This window comes from Ambystoma mexicanum, chromosome 11 (assembly GCF_040938575.1).
Source record: "Ambystoma mexicanum isolate Mex_15411 chromosome 11, UKY_AmexF1_1, whole genome shotgun sequence".
Lineage (NCBI taxonomy): Eukaryota > Metazoa > Chordata > Amphibia > Caudata > Ambystomatidae > Ambystoma > Ambystoma mexicanum.
Genome location: NC_090934.1, coordinates 1,225,095,606 through 1,225,112,955, shown reverse-complemented (window position 1 = coordinate 1,225,112,955; position 17,350 = coordinate 1,225,095,606). Strand labels below are relative to the sequence as shown.

Below are 17,350 nucleotides of genomic sequence, written 5' to 3'. Positions count from 1 at the left end.
TATATGATTTGTGCCCATTTCAAGTCATCGCTATAAAACTGAATGTTATTTAAGCCCTGTGATTTACACTTTTCTTGCGTATAAGTTGATCACATGGTTTCCACATGTTCATTTTTTCAATACTGCCAATTATTTTGACATAACTTTTAAGGGTAGTCAACAAAGTAGGCTTTGGCTTACTTTAATTGGCTGAATTCTCTGACCTGTCATGTGAGAAAAGTTGCAGGAATTGGGGATATACTAAACTGGCAGTGTATTTTATTTATTGACCAAGCAGAACATGGTATAAGCTGTTTTCTTTTGAAACCTTGGAACACATTGATTGAAATACTTCTCAAATAGTTTTTGCACATGCAGCTCCTAAAGAAACAAATAAACTACCCTTGTTGAAATCCTGGCTGCAGATGCACTATCCAATAAAAAGCAAAAGATGTACCATTTCCATCCAAAGTAGCAAACCAATTTTTTGTTCTTCCAGCATAAAAGGAAAATGTGCATCTTTAATCTCTGGTGCCCAAATTACAGTGAAAAAAAAGAGTAACATTGATAGGCATTTTGAAATAATACGCATAAATAATATAAATCATTTTCCCAAAGGAAGCTGTCTACGATTCTAAACAGTTGATAAAATAAACGCTGCAGTGGAAATGCTGTTACTGAGCCATCCTTCAAAGTTGCTAATTATTTGATGAAAAACAAATGTACTTTTACAGATCGTGCAATTGTGAAGGGCACAGTGACTCCCGTGGCTGAGTTTGTTGTGAGAGATTTTTAAAACTGTTCTAAATTCATGTCTGTCCTGTCAGGTGTGCCTTTAGTTGTTGTAGACACTATTCAAGGAGGGTATCTGCTCTATAGGTCAATGTGATTGCCCATCTCTGCAAATCTTCTTTTTTCAGACAAACTTCCTGAGATCAAAACGTTGATCCCATCCGACAGCATCTGAGTGCTGTTGCTGTTTGGAGCTACACACCAGATTACTGAGCACTGGTGGACAGCATGCAGTGTCAGCCTTCACACTGAATGTCCTGATTGGCTTCCTACATTCTGATGTGCTTGAACATTTTTAGGAGACAGCTACAAAAAGAAATAATGAAATAAAAATGTTTTTGAAGTATCATGGTAAATGCATATGCTATTCCTTTATTTTTTTTTTAATGTGAAGATCAAATAAGCCACACAGACAAATTGTGGTACGCATTCTCATACTCATGGACTTCACCTTCCCCTCCCTCGCTCCTCCCTCACAATAGCTCTCGCCAGTATCTCCCACCTATTGGCCATTAACTACAAGTAGCTCTTGCCAACATAAAGGCTGGAGACCCCTGGTAAGCAATCCTTTGTGCCCATTGGTCACTTACCTTATAGACATAGTAGAAAGAATGCCTTGTTCTGTGTCTATAGTGGAAAGTTAATGGATGGTCTTTTTTCAACATAGCAAAATGTAGTCCTACTGTTATGTTTATAACATAAATCCGAATGGGACACCTGCATCCCTACTTCTAATTTTCAAGAAGCAGGCCTGATCTGTGCCGCAGGACATTAAGAACTGAAACGTTAAACAGAAGTTGTTCATTTGTGGGCTCCTGTATCCCTCTGGGAGATTTGAAAGGGGATTTCGAGCTTAAATTAACAAGTTACTGCCCAGAAAATCCCACCTGCCACTCAAAAAATCTCACAAATATTTGTGTCAATTGATGAGGGATTCACTATAACACATAGTGGTGTCAATCTTGGTTCCTGTTGAGGGCTCCATTTATCAGTATTCCTCAACTCCTGAGTCTAATATTCTGATTTTTAAACAATATTTTCTGTAATGATGAAAAGATTTCTGTTTCATCTGCAGACTGTTCCCAACTACGAGCGAGTGATCCTCTTCCGCCTGGGCCGGATTCAAGCACCTCGGGGTCCTGGCGTCATCCTGCTCTTACCATTCATTGACCAGTGGCAGCGTGTAGATCTACGGACCAAAGCCTTCAGTGTTCCCCCGTGCAAGGTAAGTGCAACCCCAAGTGTATGGCTGGTTTCTTCACTTGTGGGGTAAGAGAGATGCTTAGTGCTTGTACCCCTTGGCTTATGTGGGGCTGTTGTGATATTGAAAGACTATCAGGGGTTTTGTTCTCCTAGAAAAAAGGATTGATGTTTTTGCCTTGTGCACCATGATTCCTCTACCCAAGGTGTCAGTAGACCCAACAGGATCAGCACAATCATTTTTTTTAAATCTATCTAAGAAAGGTAATAGGTTTTTTCATTTGCCACCATCCCACCCAATCCCTTCATAGTCCCAACCTCTTTAGAAAGCATTATGCATGCAGTCATGATGGTACCCCTTGTTGGCTGGCCCCCAAGGCAGTTGTACATGTTGCCTAAGGGGATGGTCCAACTAATGCCTGCCCCTCCTCCCTATTTTTCCACACTAGTCTCGACTGATGCTGGTCTCCCCCACTCACTAAGTGCATTTGACTTGTCCCTCCACCCAGGTGACTTCGAAGGACGGGGCGCTGATCTCAATAGGTGCGGATATCCAATTCCGTGTATGGAACCCCGTCCTGTCCATCATGGCCGTGCAAGACCTGAACACTGCCACACGCATGACAGCCCAGAACCTAATGACGGCGACCCTGATCAAGAAGAACCTGCGTGAGATTCAGATGGAGAAGCTGCGCATAGGGGACCAGCTGCTGGTGAGTGGGCGCTGGCTCCACTCATTTAGGTATTTCACTAGTCGTCAAGGCACTCATTGGGGAAATGGGGCGTACATCCTCATTCACAGACACCCTGAATAATCTTCATCCCTGTCCTTCCCCACAGCAGTTTAAAGCAGGGTAGCTTTTTCTGTGAGGCGATCTAAATCCCTTCATTCCCTCAAACATTATCTAGAATCAGGGTTATCAACTCGAGGGCAGGATCGATGCCGGCTTTTCAGGATACCCCTAATTAATATTCATGATATAAATTTGCATACAATGATACTAAATGTATGCAAATCGTTCCTCATGAGAATTAATGAGGGATATCCTGAAAACCCATCAGGATTCCGGCCCTCGAGTCCCGTAGTAGGACAACCCTGATTCTAGATTATTGTCTCTCCACCTAAGTCAATAAAATGGTACAGAGATTATATTCTGAATATTAACTTCTGCCACTGGTATATCCACCTGGGCTAGACTCTGGAATGCCCTCTGATGCTGTCTCTCACGACCCACGTCTAAATCCTTGCCTCCCCTACCTCCCTCAATCCCTTTTTCCTGTGTCACCCAAATGTCACTGGTTTTCAGTTGCCGTACAAATACATATATATATATATATATAACATTATGTACAAAATGTAAAATCAAGGTGCGTCTGTGAGTCAATTTACTCCAGCATTGCGGTCTTGCCGGCAGTGCTCCAGATAAGAGTTTGGAGTGGGAGGATTTTAGTCCCATTTTTTTCAAGTTGGGAGTAAAATGATTTGAAGGGAGTAAAAAAGTATGTTCCATTCCTAATGGGAATATTTTAAAGGCAAGTCCAAAATAGGTTTTAACTGTGAAACAGAAATGTTTTGTAATATTTCTTTGCACCTAATTACACATTTTATCATATTCGATTAGGCAGTAATACTAGTTGCGTTTCTTACACTATGGCCCTCATTAGGACCCAGGCGTTAAGGGGTTTACGGCGCCGTAAACAGCGCCGACCCTTAACACCTGATTCCAAGGTCCCTTTGCGGGATGGTGATTTTAACGCCTGCTTTTTGCAGTCGTTAAAACCCATGCCGCAAAGGGACCTTGGTGCTAATTACGCCACCGTAATTTACGGTGGCGTAATTAGCGCCTTTCCCCATTCCAATTATGCCCTATGGGGCAAAAATGGGAATGGGGAAGGGTAAAATGGGAAATGGGGATTTACCGCCCCACTCACCTTGGAATGGGGCGGTAAATCCGCCAACCACCATGGCGTAAACATAGTTTACGCCATGGTGGTAAGGGTACGACCCAGGCGGTAACTTACCGCCTGGGTCGTGATGAGGCCCAATGTGTACTACTAGTTCAAACATATCAAAGAACTGTGTCCGTGAAAGCAGGGGGACATGCTCCTATTTTTCTGTTTCTCTTTTTGTGTTTAGTATTTTTACTCCCTATTTTTCTCCTTGGTAGTTGCCTATTTTTAGGGAGTATAAATGGCTCATAAACCCCTTATCTATAGTACTGCTTCTTGGTGTGCTGCATGGCTGGCCATCTCATTTGAGATTTATCTAATTATGTGACAAAAAGGGTTCACTATTCACAATTAACCACCTTGTACCGTTATGGGTAGTTTTACTTCAAGAAAAGCAAAAAACCTCTGAAGTTTACTTCATGGAATCGCACTCCGTTCACGGGTACAAGGCCAAAGAAGTGTCTCTGAGGGGGACTCTGCTGAATTGAGTGTAACGAGGAATTGGGAGATGGTCCATTGCTGTTCGTCAGAGTTAGGATTGTGTGCATAAGGATTTCTTTTACGTCAGATGGTACTAAGAGTCCATTGGAGTTCAGGGGTTGGGGAGCATTGATATGAAAAGTGTACCAAGAGGTACCGCTATTAAAAATGGAAAAATTGGCATACATATATGTATAGCAAGACTGGCACAGTAGGTAAAAGTTACAACCTAGATCCTGGCTCCTGTGTTTTTCTAAATGTTATGCCATCATGTATGGCTACTTACAATCACTTTGGGACACTAACACATGCTGAATCGATGGCTTGAGTCCGATGCGAGTCATCTTTGGTCAGGTTACGCGGCTATTGACTTGCCTCCTTCACTGAGCACCCATCCTTGGTCAGGTTACGCGGCTATTGACTTGCCTCCTTCACTGAGCATCTTGGCCTACACTTGTGTTTCTCAGGTCGACATCAACATCAAGACCAAAAGCTGGGGCCTGGAGGTGGACAGAGTCGAGTTGATTTTGGAAGCAGTGTTGAAGCCACCTGAAGACATGACCCCCAGCCACTTAATCATGCCACCCTCTATACCTGGAATGGAAGGTCTCGCGGGACCCTTCCAGCAGCTGGCCATGCACTTCCTCGGCAACAGCCTTGCAGTGGCCAATCAGAATACAGATCAGAGCGTTGACACTGGTAAGTCATGTAGATGTCAGCATTGTACAAGTCTTGACCTGAAGTGCACAGGGCATAGGATGGGTTGGTCAGGTGGGATCGCTAGCATGTTACATTGCCTCTTTTATGCACACTTGCTACTGCAAATGATAGTGAATTTCAGTGGCATCAAACTCCTGACTGCAGATTGCGATGCTGTACCCCTCCCTTAAGAATGGTGTTCCTCCAATGATCTGTGCATGCGGGACGAGATGGGCAAAATGGCCATGCTCTGAGCAAACCAGCATTGGCAGTTGGCTTTTCTTGTCATACGTCAAGTGCAGCATCAAATGTCCCAGTAAACCTCATACCATGACAAAAGTTCTTAGGTTCCAGTCCATAGTCTCCAGTCTGCAGTTGCAGGCCATAGTACCCTTGTTATTAGCCTGCAGTAGTCTTGATAATGCTCTCTGTTTTCTGTCTTGAACCTTTAATCTTTTAGCCTGCCTGATCTTTTCCTGCTTATTTCCATGAAGGCTTGTTTTTCTATTCTTGTCTTCATATGTGCATTTGCATTTGCCCTTTAGCTAGAGATTGTCTGCTGGGTTCCCAGCAAGCAATCACCATCCCTTTCCTTTGTTTTGTTTCTGTATTGTACACCATCTCTTATTTCTTAAGTTTACTACTTCTGATTCAGGAGTCAGTCACTTTTCTGTTCCTGCTGGACCCATTCAGGCAACTGTCTTGTGAGTATTGTTTACTTGCTCGTGCCTCAGATTCCACTCCTGTTGATCATTCCCATACACGTTCAGAGTGAGGCACTGTAAAGGTAACTTGCCCTGCAAGCTACAGATTCCCTGGACATTGAATATAACACTGCAGCCATTCTGTGTACAACCCAAATGAGAACCTCCCATGTTTGTCTTGGTGGCATTCCCTGCCCCTTTCGGCTCGCTGCCTTTGTTGCTAAACTATTTTTTACAGCCTAGCCCCTTGTGCGTGCAGGAATCCGTCCCTTCGTGTCAATTGTGTACCATCCTGTCTTCAGCTTTGGAGTACCAGTACCCCCGCAAGCTGCTGATGGCAGAGTCTCAACAATTCCAACTAAAATAATGCTGCAGTGAATCCCCACCACCTTTCTCAGAGATGATGAATGTGAAACCCCAAACAACCCGAGCCACTTAATGAAGATTCAAGGCTCCTATCCAAGAGGGTATCACTGCATAATATCCCCAACTAAAATATCGCCGTAGATATGGCCGTTTGGTTCGCCATAGGCGATAATATCCCCAACAAAAATATGTGGGAGCAGGGGTTGCGGGGGTGTCCCCTGCACATTAAAAAATGATGCTGGGGTTGTGGGGGTGTCCCCCGCAGGGTCCATGTGTGTATTTTTCAGCAAAAATATGGCAATATTTTTGCATCGCGATATTTTTGCGGCGGAATTAACACATGGAACCTCCAAGAGGCAGAGCTGCCAATATTCTATTGAATCATAGTGGGCAGAACATGGGTCCTGATGCATGATGGCAGAGGCCCATGAATCGGGAGTCCTCCCGTCTCAAGGGCATATGTGAGTAAGGTACTTCCGCCCCTCACTTTGAGGTGCATCCTCATAGGGCCACCCGGCATTCTCCTTTCTGCCAGGCCCAATCTTCAGGGAGGGACCATACTCTGCAGGGATTTATTCTTGGATAACCAGGAAAGGGGCTGGTAACTGCTGCAAGCCGCACTTTCATCATGACCAGATTTTGGGAGAGGCTCAACATGGCATTAGGTGGGCAGACCAGCCCACAGGTCAAGGTCCTTTATTTGCGGAGTTCCAGATGTGTTACACTACGACTCCCAGAATCTCTGACTAAGGTTTTTACTGGTGAAGGCTGATGGCAGTTGTAGATCAACACATATGGGAAGGCCATAGGTTGCAGATCCCTGCCTTAGGTCGACCGATTCTAGAAATCATCTCTGTGATAAAAATTCGGCTTCACTCCCTTCAGAACACTCGGCTGCAGGGCCAGAGAATCTCAAAAGCTGCAGGCATTCCCTCTCACACAGACACTCCACTCAGTTGTGTAGTTTATGGTTATTCTTACGGCATTTGTATAGTGCTAACTTCCCATTTGCCCTCACATGCAGCTCGCTCATAAACCATTCAACCTGTAGGCCTTTTCACAGGCCACAGCTGAAGAATGATCCTCTAGGTGCTTATTTTGACATATGCTCCTTCCAGTATCTCGGGAGGATAGCTCGGGGGCAGCGTGCTCCCCTTGGAAGCAAGACGACATGGAGCTAAACTGGTTCGATCCCCGGGTCCACGCTTAGAAACCTCTGGGTATTAAGCACGTGATAAATAACCTATCATATCAGTAGATCATAAGGTCTCTCACCTGGATCGCCGATGATCATAAACAGTGCCTCAAACCCAGGGCCGGCGCTAGGCGTGTGCAGCATATGCAGCTGCACTTGGCTGCGCACTCATAGGGCCCGCGCCGAGGGTACAGTTGACTCCCTGCAGGCTACAGCATGGGCTGTGTACTTAAGCTTACTGCAGTCCACTCTGAGCGCAAGGGCGGCTGACGCTGCAGCATACTTGAGGAAGGGGAAGCTTACATTTTTCAAAAACGGCCGTTCTCCCTCGAGGTTTGGCTCCCTTTTGTTTCTTCTGGTGGGGAAACTTGTTCCCTGTCGTCGTTGTGCTGCGACCCTGGAGAGACAGATGCCCCCCAGTGGCCTAATAGGCGCTGTGGGCCTCGCAAGCACTGCTAATCACGTTAATTCTTAAAGCAGAGCGTTTAAAGTGGGTGTGATTTACTAGTGATGGCCTATTTAAGAGACCATTGTTGTGGACAAGGCATTCTTAACGTTTTAAGAACTGCAAAGGGGCATTTTTATTTTGAAAGCACATGCAACGCAGCAGTTAGTTATATGTGCCTTCCTCCGGCACAGTGAAACAAATTGCACAAAAACATTTTAGCTATTTGCCTTATTTCCACATGTTTATGTCTACCAAGCCAAAAAGTGTTTTAGTAGAATGTAACTTGTTCCTCGAATTGTATATGAAGCATGCACGTGAGCCATGAATATTTGCCAAGGATGTGACAAGCGAGGTTGTCATCCTGGAGACTGGAGGGGATATTTTCTCTGGTTCTGGCCCTCTACGGATTATCAGGGCACAAGTTGATACTATTTCCAATGGGTGCACGCAACCTCTGTTATGAGTTTTTTAGGCCAGCATTAGAAATGAGTTTGGTTGCTCAAGTGTACAGCTACTAGGATTTCCACCAGGTTGTCATGTTTCCAATGCAGACACTTGCCCACAAGAGCACATGAAAGTGCCATTAAAGCACGAGTCTCATGTTTGGATTTTGTTTTAGTTGGAATATATCATTTTAAATTGTTGGGCTTAAAAGGTGGGTCCCTTTTATACTTTCCCAGTGTAGTTATTGGAAATGTTCCTCTCTGATTATTTATATTACTTAGTGGTCAGTATCTTGTGATGTCACTTCCTGTGATATCATCAAATGCAGATTAAGGGGCCCACACTTAATTTGCCCCCTTGCCCCACAAATCCTAGGCCCGGCCCTGTACAAACCTACCTAGTCTTCACACGGCCAATATGAGGTGCCCAGTGGTCCAATATGAACAGCACATCTTTAAATCTCCCTCTCATACCAATTGTTGGAGATCCACCTTAAACCCCAAAAACCACCAGGTGGCAGTGTACTCCACTGAAATCAGAAGAATGTATTAAAAATAAAAAATATACCCACAAAGCCCCTAAAATGAGGTGCTTACAATTAAATGCATGGCGACAGGCATAGGCTAGAGATCAATCATCAGTGTGCACAGAGGCGGCCTTTGTACTAAACGACCACATGGTGGCAGCATTTGATTTGCTTTAGAAATGTTAAGTCTCCCTTTAAATAAGAACCAGAGGGGCTGTAATAGTTGGAATTCTGGGCACACCCTGTCCTTCAGAGTTGAGGATTGTATATCTGTACTAATCCGCACTTGTTTTGTTCTAAATCAAAATACACATTTAAATTCAATAAAAAATCTAATTGTAACTCAGAGCTGCAACTTAAGTACAACCAGAAAATCTGCATATATATTCACGTTTGTAGAGTTTACCTTTTCATAGGAAGCAAGTAACCTTACCTCTTTAAAACATGTTTTTTCTTGCTGCACAAATGTCCTGTTTTAGTTATTTGTTTGACTGTGTGTGTGTGTGGGTGTGGGTGTAGGGGGGGGGCAGGGAAATGTTTTGTTTGGGATGTCTTTGGTTGTGTATGCTGTGACCAATCCAAGGAATGTGTCTCTTCTCTCCAAGGTAGAGCCTCTACCTGTGGGACTAGGGAAGTGAGCCCAACATGCAGTACACACCCTAGGGCATAGGGCAAAGGGGGATCTCACTGGGGGTTATCCTCCTCCCCCCTCTTAGAATCCAGGAAGTAAGCCAAGTAAGGCTGTCACTACACCTCCCTATGATACAGAACCCCCACTGTTAGTTGGTTACATTATTGGTTAATTGTGGATGGTTTGGCTGCTGACTGCGCTCTGTTGACCTCTGTTCTGGAGATGAGAAACCAATCCTGATTCCCCTCCCTTTCCAGAGAGGAACATAAAAGGACCAAAGAACGTACCTGCGAAGGAAGTATCAGCCTGAGCCAGCCTGCGTACAGTGGATGCCTACGGTGTACCACTGGACGGATCAATTCTGGAGGCAGGACCAGGTCAGATGCGTGGTGGGAAGAGGAATCCCACAGCCCCCGGAATGCTGCCAAAGCCAGAAGGCCAGAATGCCTGAAGATTCCTGTCCCCTGAAGCGGGAGACAGAGCCACCGCTTATACGATGCACCGATGCCCCGACGCAAAGTTGAAGACCTGCTGTAAGAGAGCTGAAGACAATTGAAGTGTGGCTCCGCAACCACTGCCTCCTCCGACGAGTAGAACCGCCTGAACCCAGGCATGCAGCAGAAACAAAGGAGAGGTAGTAGGGCGGTGGAGCTTCAAATCACTCCAAGAGGGGGTGAGGACATTGCAAGACTCATAGCACGTGGGGTTTAGACACCAAGAGCCCCCAAAGGCATTGAGGACATATTTATGTATTTATTTATTTATTAAATGTATATAGCGTGCAAACAGCTCAAGTGCATTGAGGCAATGTTACTTGCAAGAGCTTAGTTACAGGTTTACAGAAGTCGTAGCAGTAGTATGGCGCATTACAAAGCTACAAATCAGTACATAATTCCATCAATACAGATTATGCAGTGGGTCAGCAGTAGAAGTGAGTATTCAAGTCTGATAGAGTGGGCATTATGAGAAGAGGATGGTTTTCATAGCTTTACGGAAAGAGATGAGGGAAGCCCCACCTCGGAGCATGGGAGGGAGGGTATTCCAGTGTGTGGGTGCGAGGTACGGGAAGATGGAACCGCCTGCTCTGGCTCATTTTACTAGGGGAACACATAGCATGTTGGTATAGGGTGATCTGATTGGCCTCTTGGAGGAGACTGGGTGGATCCTTTGTGAAAGGTACTCAGGAGCAGTGAGGTGAATGCATTTGTGGGTCAGTGTAAGGGCTTTGAAGATGATTCTCTCCTTTATTGGTAGCCAGTGAGCTAGTTTCCTGGCTTCAGAGGTGTGTTCTCTCTAAGCAATGCCTTGGGCTGCACGGAGAGCACTATTCTGAATGACTTGGAGCCTCCAAGTTTTTTGTTGAGGTACCTAAGAAGAGTATGTTGCAGTAGTCTAGCGTAGAGTGAGTAATGGCTCTGGCTATGTTTGTGCAGTTCTCTTTGGAGAGAAAGGGCCTAACTGCTTTGATTAATTTAGCATGATATGCGGTGGAGGAGGCTATTGCATTGATTTGCCTGTCTATGGATAGGTTGGAATCCAAGTAGACTCCAAGAGTTTTGACTGAGTCTGAGACAGGTATTTTGATGGAGTCAATGGAGAAGTGACTGAATTGGGAGTCTAGATTTCTTAAGGTGTCGGGGGAACCTACCAGGAGGAGTTCAGTCTTGTCCGAGTTAAGGCATAAACCATTGTCTGCCATCCAGGCTTGGATGGTGTTGTAGAGGTTGAGTCTCAAGGAATCTGTGTCATAGTTGCCAGTGAGGGTGAGGAGGATCTGGGTATTGTCTGCGTAGTTGGTGTAGGAGATGCCCATAGCGTCGATGATGAGGAAGAGTGGCCGTGTAAAAATGTTATAGGGCGTGGGGTAGAGGCAGGAGTTTTGGGGCACACCACAAAGCATGATGGTGGGCAAGGCAGAAGCTAAATCCGAGAATACTTGCATAGTTCTGTCTTGTAGGAAGGAGGTGATCCAGGCTGTGGCGTCGGGGTTGAACTTGGCACTGGAGGAGAGGTGGTGGCAGAGAACGTCATGATTTATGAGATCAAATGCCGGTGAGAGGTCAAGAAGTAGGAGAAGTGCTGGTTTGGCCATGTCTCTGGCATCGTCCATCTGTTTTTTTTTTTCTTTTTTTTTTTTTTCAATTAAACATTTTATTAGGGTTAACATAGAAAATAGTAAATACACTGACAAAAGCATCATATTGTGTCGTCACACAATTAGACAGAGACATCACTCTGCATGTTCACATAGGATCAAACTCAACAGTGGTCTGGTAACGGCCATGGTCCTTTGAAGCCCTCAGGGCCTTGCGCAGATCGTTCCTTGCCCTGATATTGCTGGGTCGGACCCTATTGGAGCTAACGCGTTACAGGGGGGCCTTCTGGTGAGACAAGGGTATTTCTCGGCGTAATCCATGGATGGCGCCCAGGTATTCAGAAAGTAGTTCAGATTTCCAGTCCGTATTGCAGTTACTTTTTCGGCCACTACTATTTCCCAACATTTTGAACACCATAGGGGGATCGAGGGGCCGTCTGAGTGTTTCCAAAGTCTGGCCATTTCGACTTTTGCTGCGAGCAGGAGATGAGTGCAGAGCTGTGGTATCTGTCCCGTTAATGGGTCCCCCCCCCCTCTTGTGTCACCCAGGAGCACAATTCCGGGATCCCATGGGATTGCCAGCCCAGTGATTGCCCTTATTTGGTCTATCACCTCCCTCCAGTAGGCCTCGGCTTTCGGGCATGTCCATACCAGGTGGAATAAGGAGCCATTAGAGGTACACCCTCCAACAGTTTGGGTGGGATTTTGGAGTTCGCGTTGTTTAGCTGGGCTGGGGTAATGTAATATCTGTAGCAGAGTTTGTAGCCTCCTTCCCTGTTGGAGATACATTGCGTGCTCTTATGAAGTCTGGACCAAATCTTATCCCATGTCTCAATTTCTATCTCCCGCCCAAGGTCTCTCTTCCAATCTAGCACATACTTTTCTTTCTTTTCAGGGTTCAGTCTGTCCAGCAGCCGGTACAGTGTTGAGATCCTACCCTTAGGGGCGGGGGACAATAGTGAACTCTCCAGCGCTGTTAACTCTCTGGCCCCACATTATCTGACCGTTCTGTGGGAGACCCAGTGACAAAGTTGGGCATAGGGGAACCATTTGTTCTCCCCAACCCCAAACTTCTCTTTACACCGCTCTAATGTGATGTGGGAGCCTCCCTCCAACATGTCAGATATTTTCCCCAGCCCTCCCTCCTTCCATGCTGCGAATCCTACTGGGGGATTGCCCGGGGTGAAGTCTGGATTGTTCCATATGGTGGGTGAGAGTCCCTCTGGAGGTTTTTTTACCCCATCTTCGTGCTGCTGCCTTCCAACTGCTAGTGGTTGTGATTGTTGCCAACAGTGTGCCCTGATTAGCGTGTGCTTTAATCGGGGGCAAGTGAGGGAGCTCTGCTGGGTCCAGAGCGGTCGGTCTGTGGATTGGAACCATGTATAGGCATGGGAGACATGTGCATATCTAGTCATGTCCGGGACTCCCATACCTCCTGAAACCCTGCTTCGGCGCATTACCCTTTTTGCTATTCTGGGTTTCCCCTCCCTCCCCACCCCCCAATGAATTTTTGGATGTTCCTCTGTAGTGTAGTCAGGTCGCATGCTGGGACATTTATTGGGAGCGCTGCGCACTGGTATAATAGCCTGGGGACCAGATTCATTTTTACTGCGACGATGCGCCCGAACCAGGATATTTCTTGAGAGTCCCACTGGTTCAGGTCTCGTTGGAATTCTTTTAGGAGTTGGGGAAAGTTACACGAGTATAGGAGAGAAATGTCCTTGGGGATCCGCACCCCGAGGTAGTCAATTGTAGAATCTGCCCATGGGATCGGAAGAGTGAGGCTAAAATCTGCTTTTTGCCTTCTGGTGAGGTTAATTGGTAGCGCTGAAGACTTATCTAAGTTCACCTTGAACCCGAGACCTGGCCAAATTTCTCAATTTCCTCCCATAAGGGCCCCAGGGATGTATTCAGCACCGTTGCTGTGACGAGCACGTCGTCTGCATATAGGGCAATTTTTGTACTCGTGTTTCCACACTGTGAGCCCTTTGATTTTTTGGTTCCGCCGGATCCTGTTTGCGAAAGGCTCCATGGATAAGGCAAAGATAAGCAGTGATAGGGGGCAGCCTTGCCTGGTGCCTCTAGTTATATTAATGGGCTCCGACCTAGCGCCATTGATGCGGTGCTGGGTGGAGGGGTTGTGATAGTTCGCCATTACCCATTTTGAGAATCTCGTGCCAAACCCAAAGTGGGCTAGAACCTTGCCAATGTACCCCCAGTCGACCAGATCAAACGCTTTGTGTGCGTCTAGCGATATTACTGCCATGCCCTCCCCAGTCCTGGTTGCACTCTCTATCAGGTCTATGGTGCGTCTGATGTTATCTTGTGTACCTTTGCCCGGAATGAACCCTGTTTGGTCTCGGGCGATTATGTCTGGGAGGTGCGGCTTGAGTCTAGCTGCCAGTATTTTTGAGAAAATGTTCCTGTCGTTATTCATAAGGGTTATAGGTCTGTAAGAAGAGGCCAGTTTGGGGTCCCTTCCTGGCTTTTTGACTAGCACCGTTACTTATTCTGCCATTGTTTTGGTAACTGAGCCTGTGGACAGAAAGGAGTTAAACAAGGCGGTTAGTTGTGGTGCCAGGATATGGGCGTACGTTTTATAAAATGTTGCAGTTAGCCCGTTGGGACCCGGCGCAGTGCCTTCTAGACCCTTAATGGCGTCCATGACTTCGTCTGATGAGATTGGGTTTTCTAGGGCCGCCAGGGAGGTCACAAGGGGCGGGTTATGGGGGAGTAAATAACTGGGCAGGTCCTCCCGGCTTGCGGGCGGGCCGGACATCACTGCTCGATGGTGATTCACCAGCTCCTCCATTTTATCCTTCTCAGTATAAAGAGTTCTGCCGTTAGTTCCAATGAGACTTAAAAAGTTGTTCCTACTGTGGACTCTTTTTAGTTTGTATGCAAGGATTTTATTTGCCTTTTTACTTTTACTATAGTAAAATTGTTTGGTGTAGGCTAGCGATTTGTCCGTGCGGTCCGCCCAGTGCATTTCGAGGGCCGTTTTAGCTCTCTTCCATGCTCTCTCGGTTTTCCGTGACCTGCTCCTTTTCCAGTGCTACCACCTCGCCCTCTAACCTGGCTGCAGCTATTTTAGAGACCCTATATTGCTCTGCCCCTGTGCTAATGAGTGCCCCTAATCACTGCCTTCATGGCGTTCCAGACCATATTTAACGCGGTGTTGGGAGTTGTATTCTCAGTGAAGTAGTTGGTGAGGGCTTCACCGGTTTCCCTTTTTATGCTCTCGTCCAGAAGGGAGTCATGCAGCTTCCAAAATCTATTGGGGACCGGAGGGGAACCTGTTATACTAAGATTTGCGGTAACTGGGGCATGGTCCGAGATTGTCCGAGTGTGAATGGTTATTTTGTCCAGGCTTGGGTAGAGAATGCTCAAGACCAGAAGGAGGTCTTCTCCCCTGTGTGCGTGAGAGTAGTGTGTGTATTCTCTGGAACCACTGTTATGCAGTCTCCACGTGTCAACAGTTTCTGTTTCCATGAGAAGACTGGCAATAGAGAGAGCGTGTGTGTAATCCACTATGGACGGGGGGAGAGTTTTATCTACCTGGAGGTCCGGGACTAGGTTGAAGTCTCCACCCATGATCAGGATCCCTTCAGCGAAGGCAAGGATTCTGGAAATCAGGGCGGCGATAAATTTGTCCTGGGCGGAGTTGGGGCAATAAACCACGACTAAGGTGACGGGGCGTTCCACAAGGTATCCTTTCACCAGTAGGAATCTCCCACCTGGGTCTCTTTTGACTGTGACACTTGTCAGGGGGACCCTATCGCTCAACAGAATAACCACCCCCTGCTTTTTCTCCCCGGATGTGGCAAAGAATTCCTGTTTGTACCTGTTAAAATTTAATGCGCTTTTCAGCAGCCAGCAGCAGGTGGGTCTCCTGGAGTAGGACCACGTCACCCCCCAGTAGACCCAATTTATGCTCAATGGATCTGCGCTTCCCTGGGGAGTTAAGGCCCTGGACATTCCACGTGAGGATCTTAAGTTCGCTTTCGTCAACTGTCCCCATTGGGGTCAATAATGGGATATGCCGCGAGTGATGCGCTGCTTGCGAACGCATAAGTTTATTTCGGGGAGATCCTCTGCTTGTGTGTGCATAGCAAAGTTGTCAGTGTCAGTGTGTTGCTTATTGTAACTGAAACTGGGAGGCGGGGAGAACTTGCTCCCGCACTCACCATTTTAACCCCATATCTTCCCCTCTCCCTCCATCCCCCCTCCCCGATTTTACCAACTGGTAGGAATAACAATGTCCCACATAACGGGGCAACTGACGGTGCTCCGGCACCGAGCAACTGAGGCCAACCGGGCCCAGAGCAACATAGACGGGGGTGGCAGCAACCCTGCCACGGCAGGAGAAGGAGCAGCGATTAATGGGATGCTCCCACCAAGGGCCATTTTGAGCCTCCTCAGACATCTCGATTTCCCCCCCTCCCTTAACCGCCCCCCCCCACGGGGCCGCAGACCTCCTTAAACTCCCAAACAGATGGGGCAGACCCCCAAGCGGGGGGAGCCCTGATGACACCCAATTGGGGGGGGGGCTCTGACCTTAAAGCTGCCTGCGGCATCTGAGATGATCAGTCCAACTTGGGGTCTTCCGGGGGGGACCATGGACCCTGTGCCTTCTGCTGGCTCTGGACCATGTCGTTCCTCATCGTGCCCCGAGGGTGCGTTGTGGGACATCTTCCGGCTCTGAGGGGTCGCAACCCCCACCGACGCCCAAGAACTTCTCGGCCTCTTTCAGCGAGCGGATCTGTCGCTGGACTCCCTCCCAGGAGAATTTCACTGATGTTGGGAATCCCCAATGGTAGGGGATGCTTTTGCCTCGCAGCCATTCTGTTATCACCCTGAGAGCCTTCCGCTTCTGGAGAGTGGAGTTTGCTAGGTCTTGGTAGAGCTGGATGGTCGAGCCTCTGAAATTGATTTGCTGCATCGACCTAGCTTCTTTCATGATTTCCTCCTTCACTTTGTAGAAGTGGATTCTTGCTAGGACATCTGGCGGAGAGTTGGAGGATTGCCTCGGGGTTGCTCTGTGCACACGGTCCAACTCGAGTGGCGCACCGTCCAGGAGCGTGATGATAAATCTAAATCGGTCTGACGCAAAACCGGATGTTGTTACGCCATGACCTATTTTCTGCATCCTCCTGCTTTGCTTCCAGAAATTCACACATTGCTTCCAGGGCAGAGATTCTGTCTAGCCTTTGTTCCCAGTCGAATTTCTGGTCACACCACTCGTTTTCCAGCTCCGCCGTACGGGACTCAACTTCAGCTACTCTTTTGTCCAGGAGGTTGATCTTCTTTGAGACCTCTTCGGTGCCCTTTTGGATCTCCTTGGTTAGAGGGTGAAGTAGGTCCTTTAAGTCTGACTTAGTGGCGGACTGCTCTGGGCTCATGCCAGCCCCCGTAAATGGTTCTTGTTGCGTGTCGCCCTTCCTTGCCTTTTCTGAGGTGGAGCCACTCATAAGAACTGCTATGTCCGCCTGCCTGGCCGATTTGCCACTCTTTGCCATTGGGGCTGGTGCGTGAGATTGTTCAGCCGAGGGGCACTTTTGATGGCGCAATATCGGCTCACTTCCCTTGTACCTCCGAGGCGGATTGAGGCTTGCACCAAGTGGCCACTGCACCCCCCCTAGCTCTGCAAGATTGGTTGCCAGCAAGAGTTCTGAAAGCCTGGGGAGGGAGGGGAGCTATTACCACCTGGCGTCATCCAGAGGGCTCCCCCGCAGAAGGGAAAGGTCCGCTGTCCGTTTCTCGCCTTGATGTAGGTGGCGGCTGACCGTTACGTGGCAAGGAGAATTGCACTCCACTGGGGCAGTTCCAGGAGGGGCCGAG

The 17,350-nt window shown here is 47.4% G+C and overlaps 1 protein-coding gene across 2 annotated transcripts in view; it reads left to right on the top strand.

Moving 5' to 3' along the window:
- The window catches only part of STOML1 (stomatin like 1), a 92,341-nt gene that overhangs the window by 51,923 nt on the left and 23,068 nt on the right, over positions 1-17,350 (top strand). For both annotated transcript variants that reach the window (XM_069624595.1, XM_069624596.1), the window contains 3 exons: positions 1,847-1,996; positions 2,481-2,684; positions 4,869-5,100. In XM_069624595.1, the coding sequence (XP_069480696.1) occupies positions 1,847-1,996; positions 2,481-2,684; positions 4,869-5,100 (586 nt within the window). The remainder of the gene's footprint in view (positions 1-1,846; positions 1,997-2,480; positions 2,685-4,868; positions 5,101-17,350) is intronic.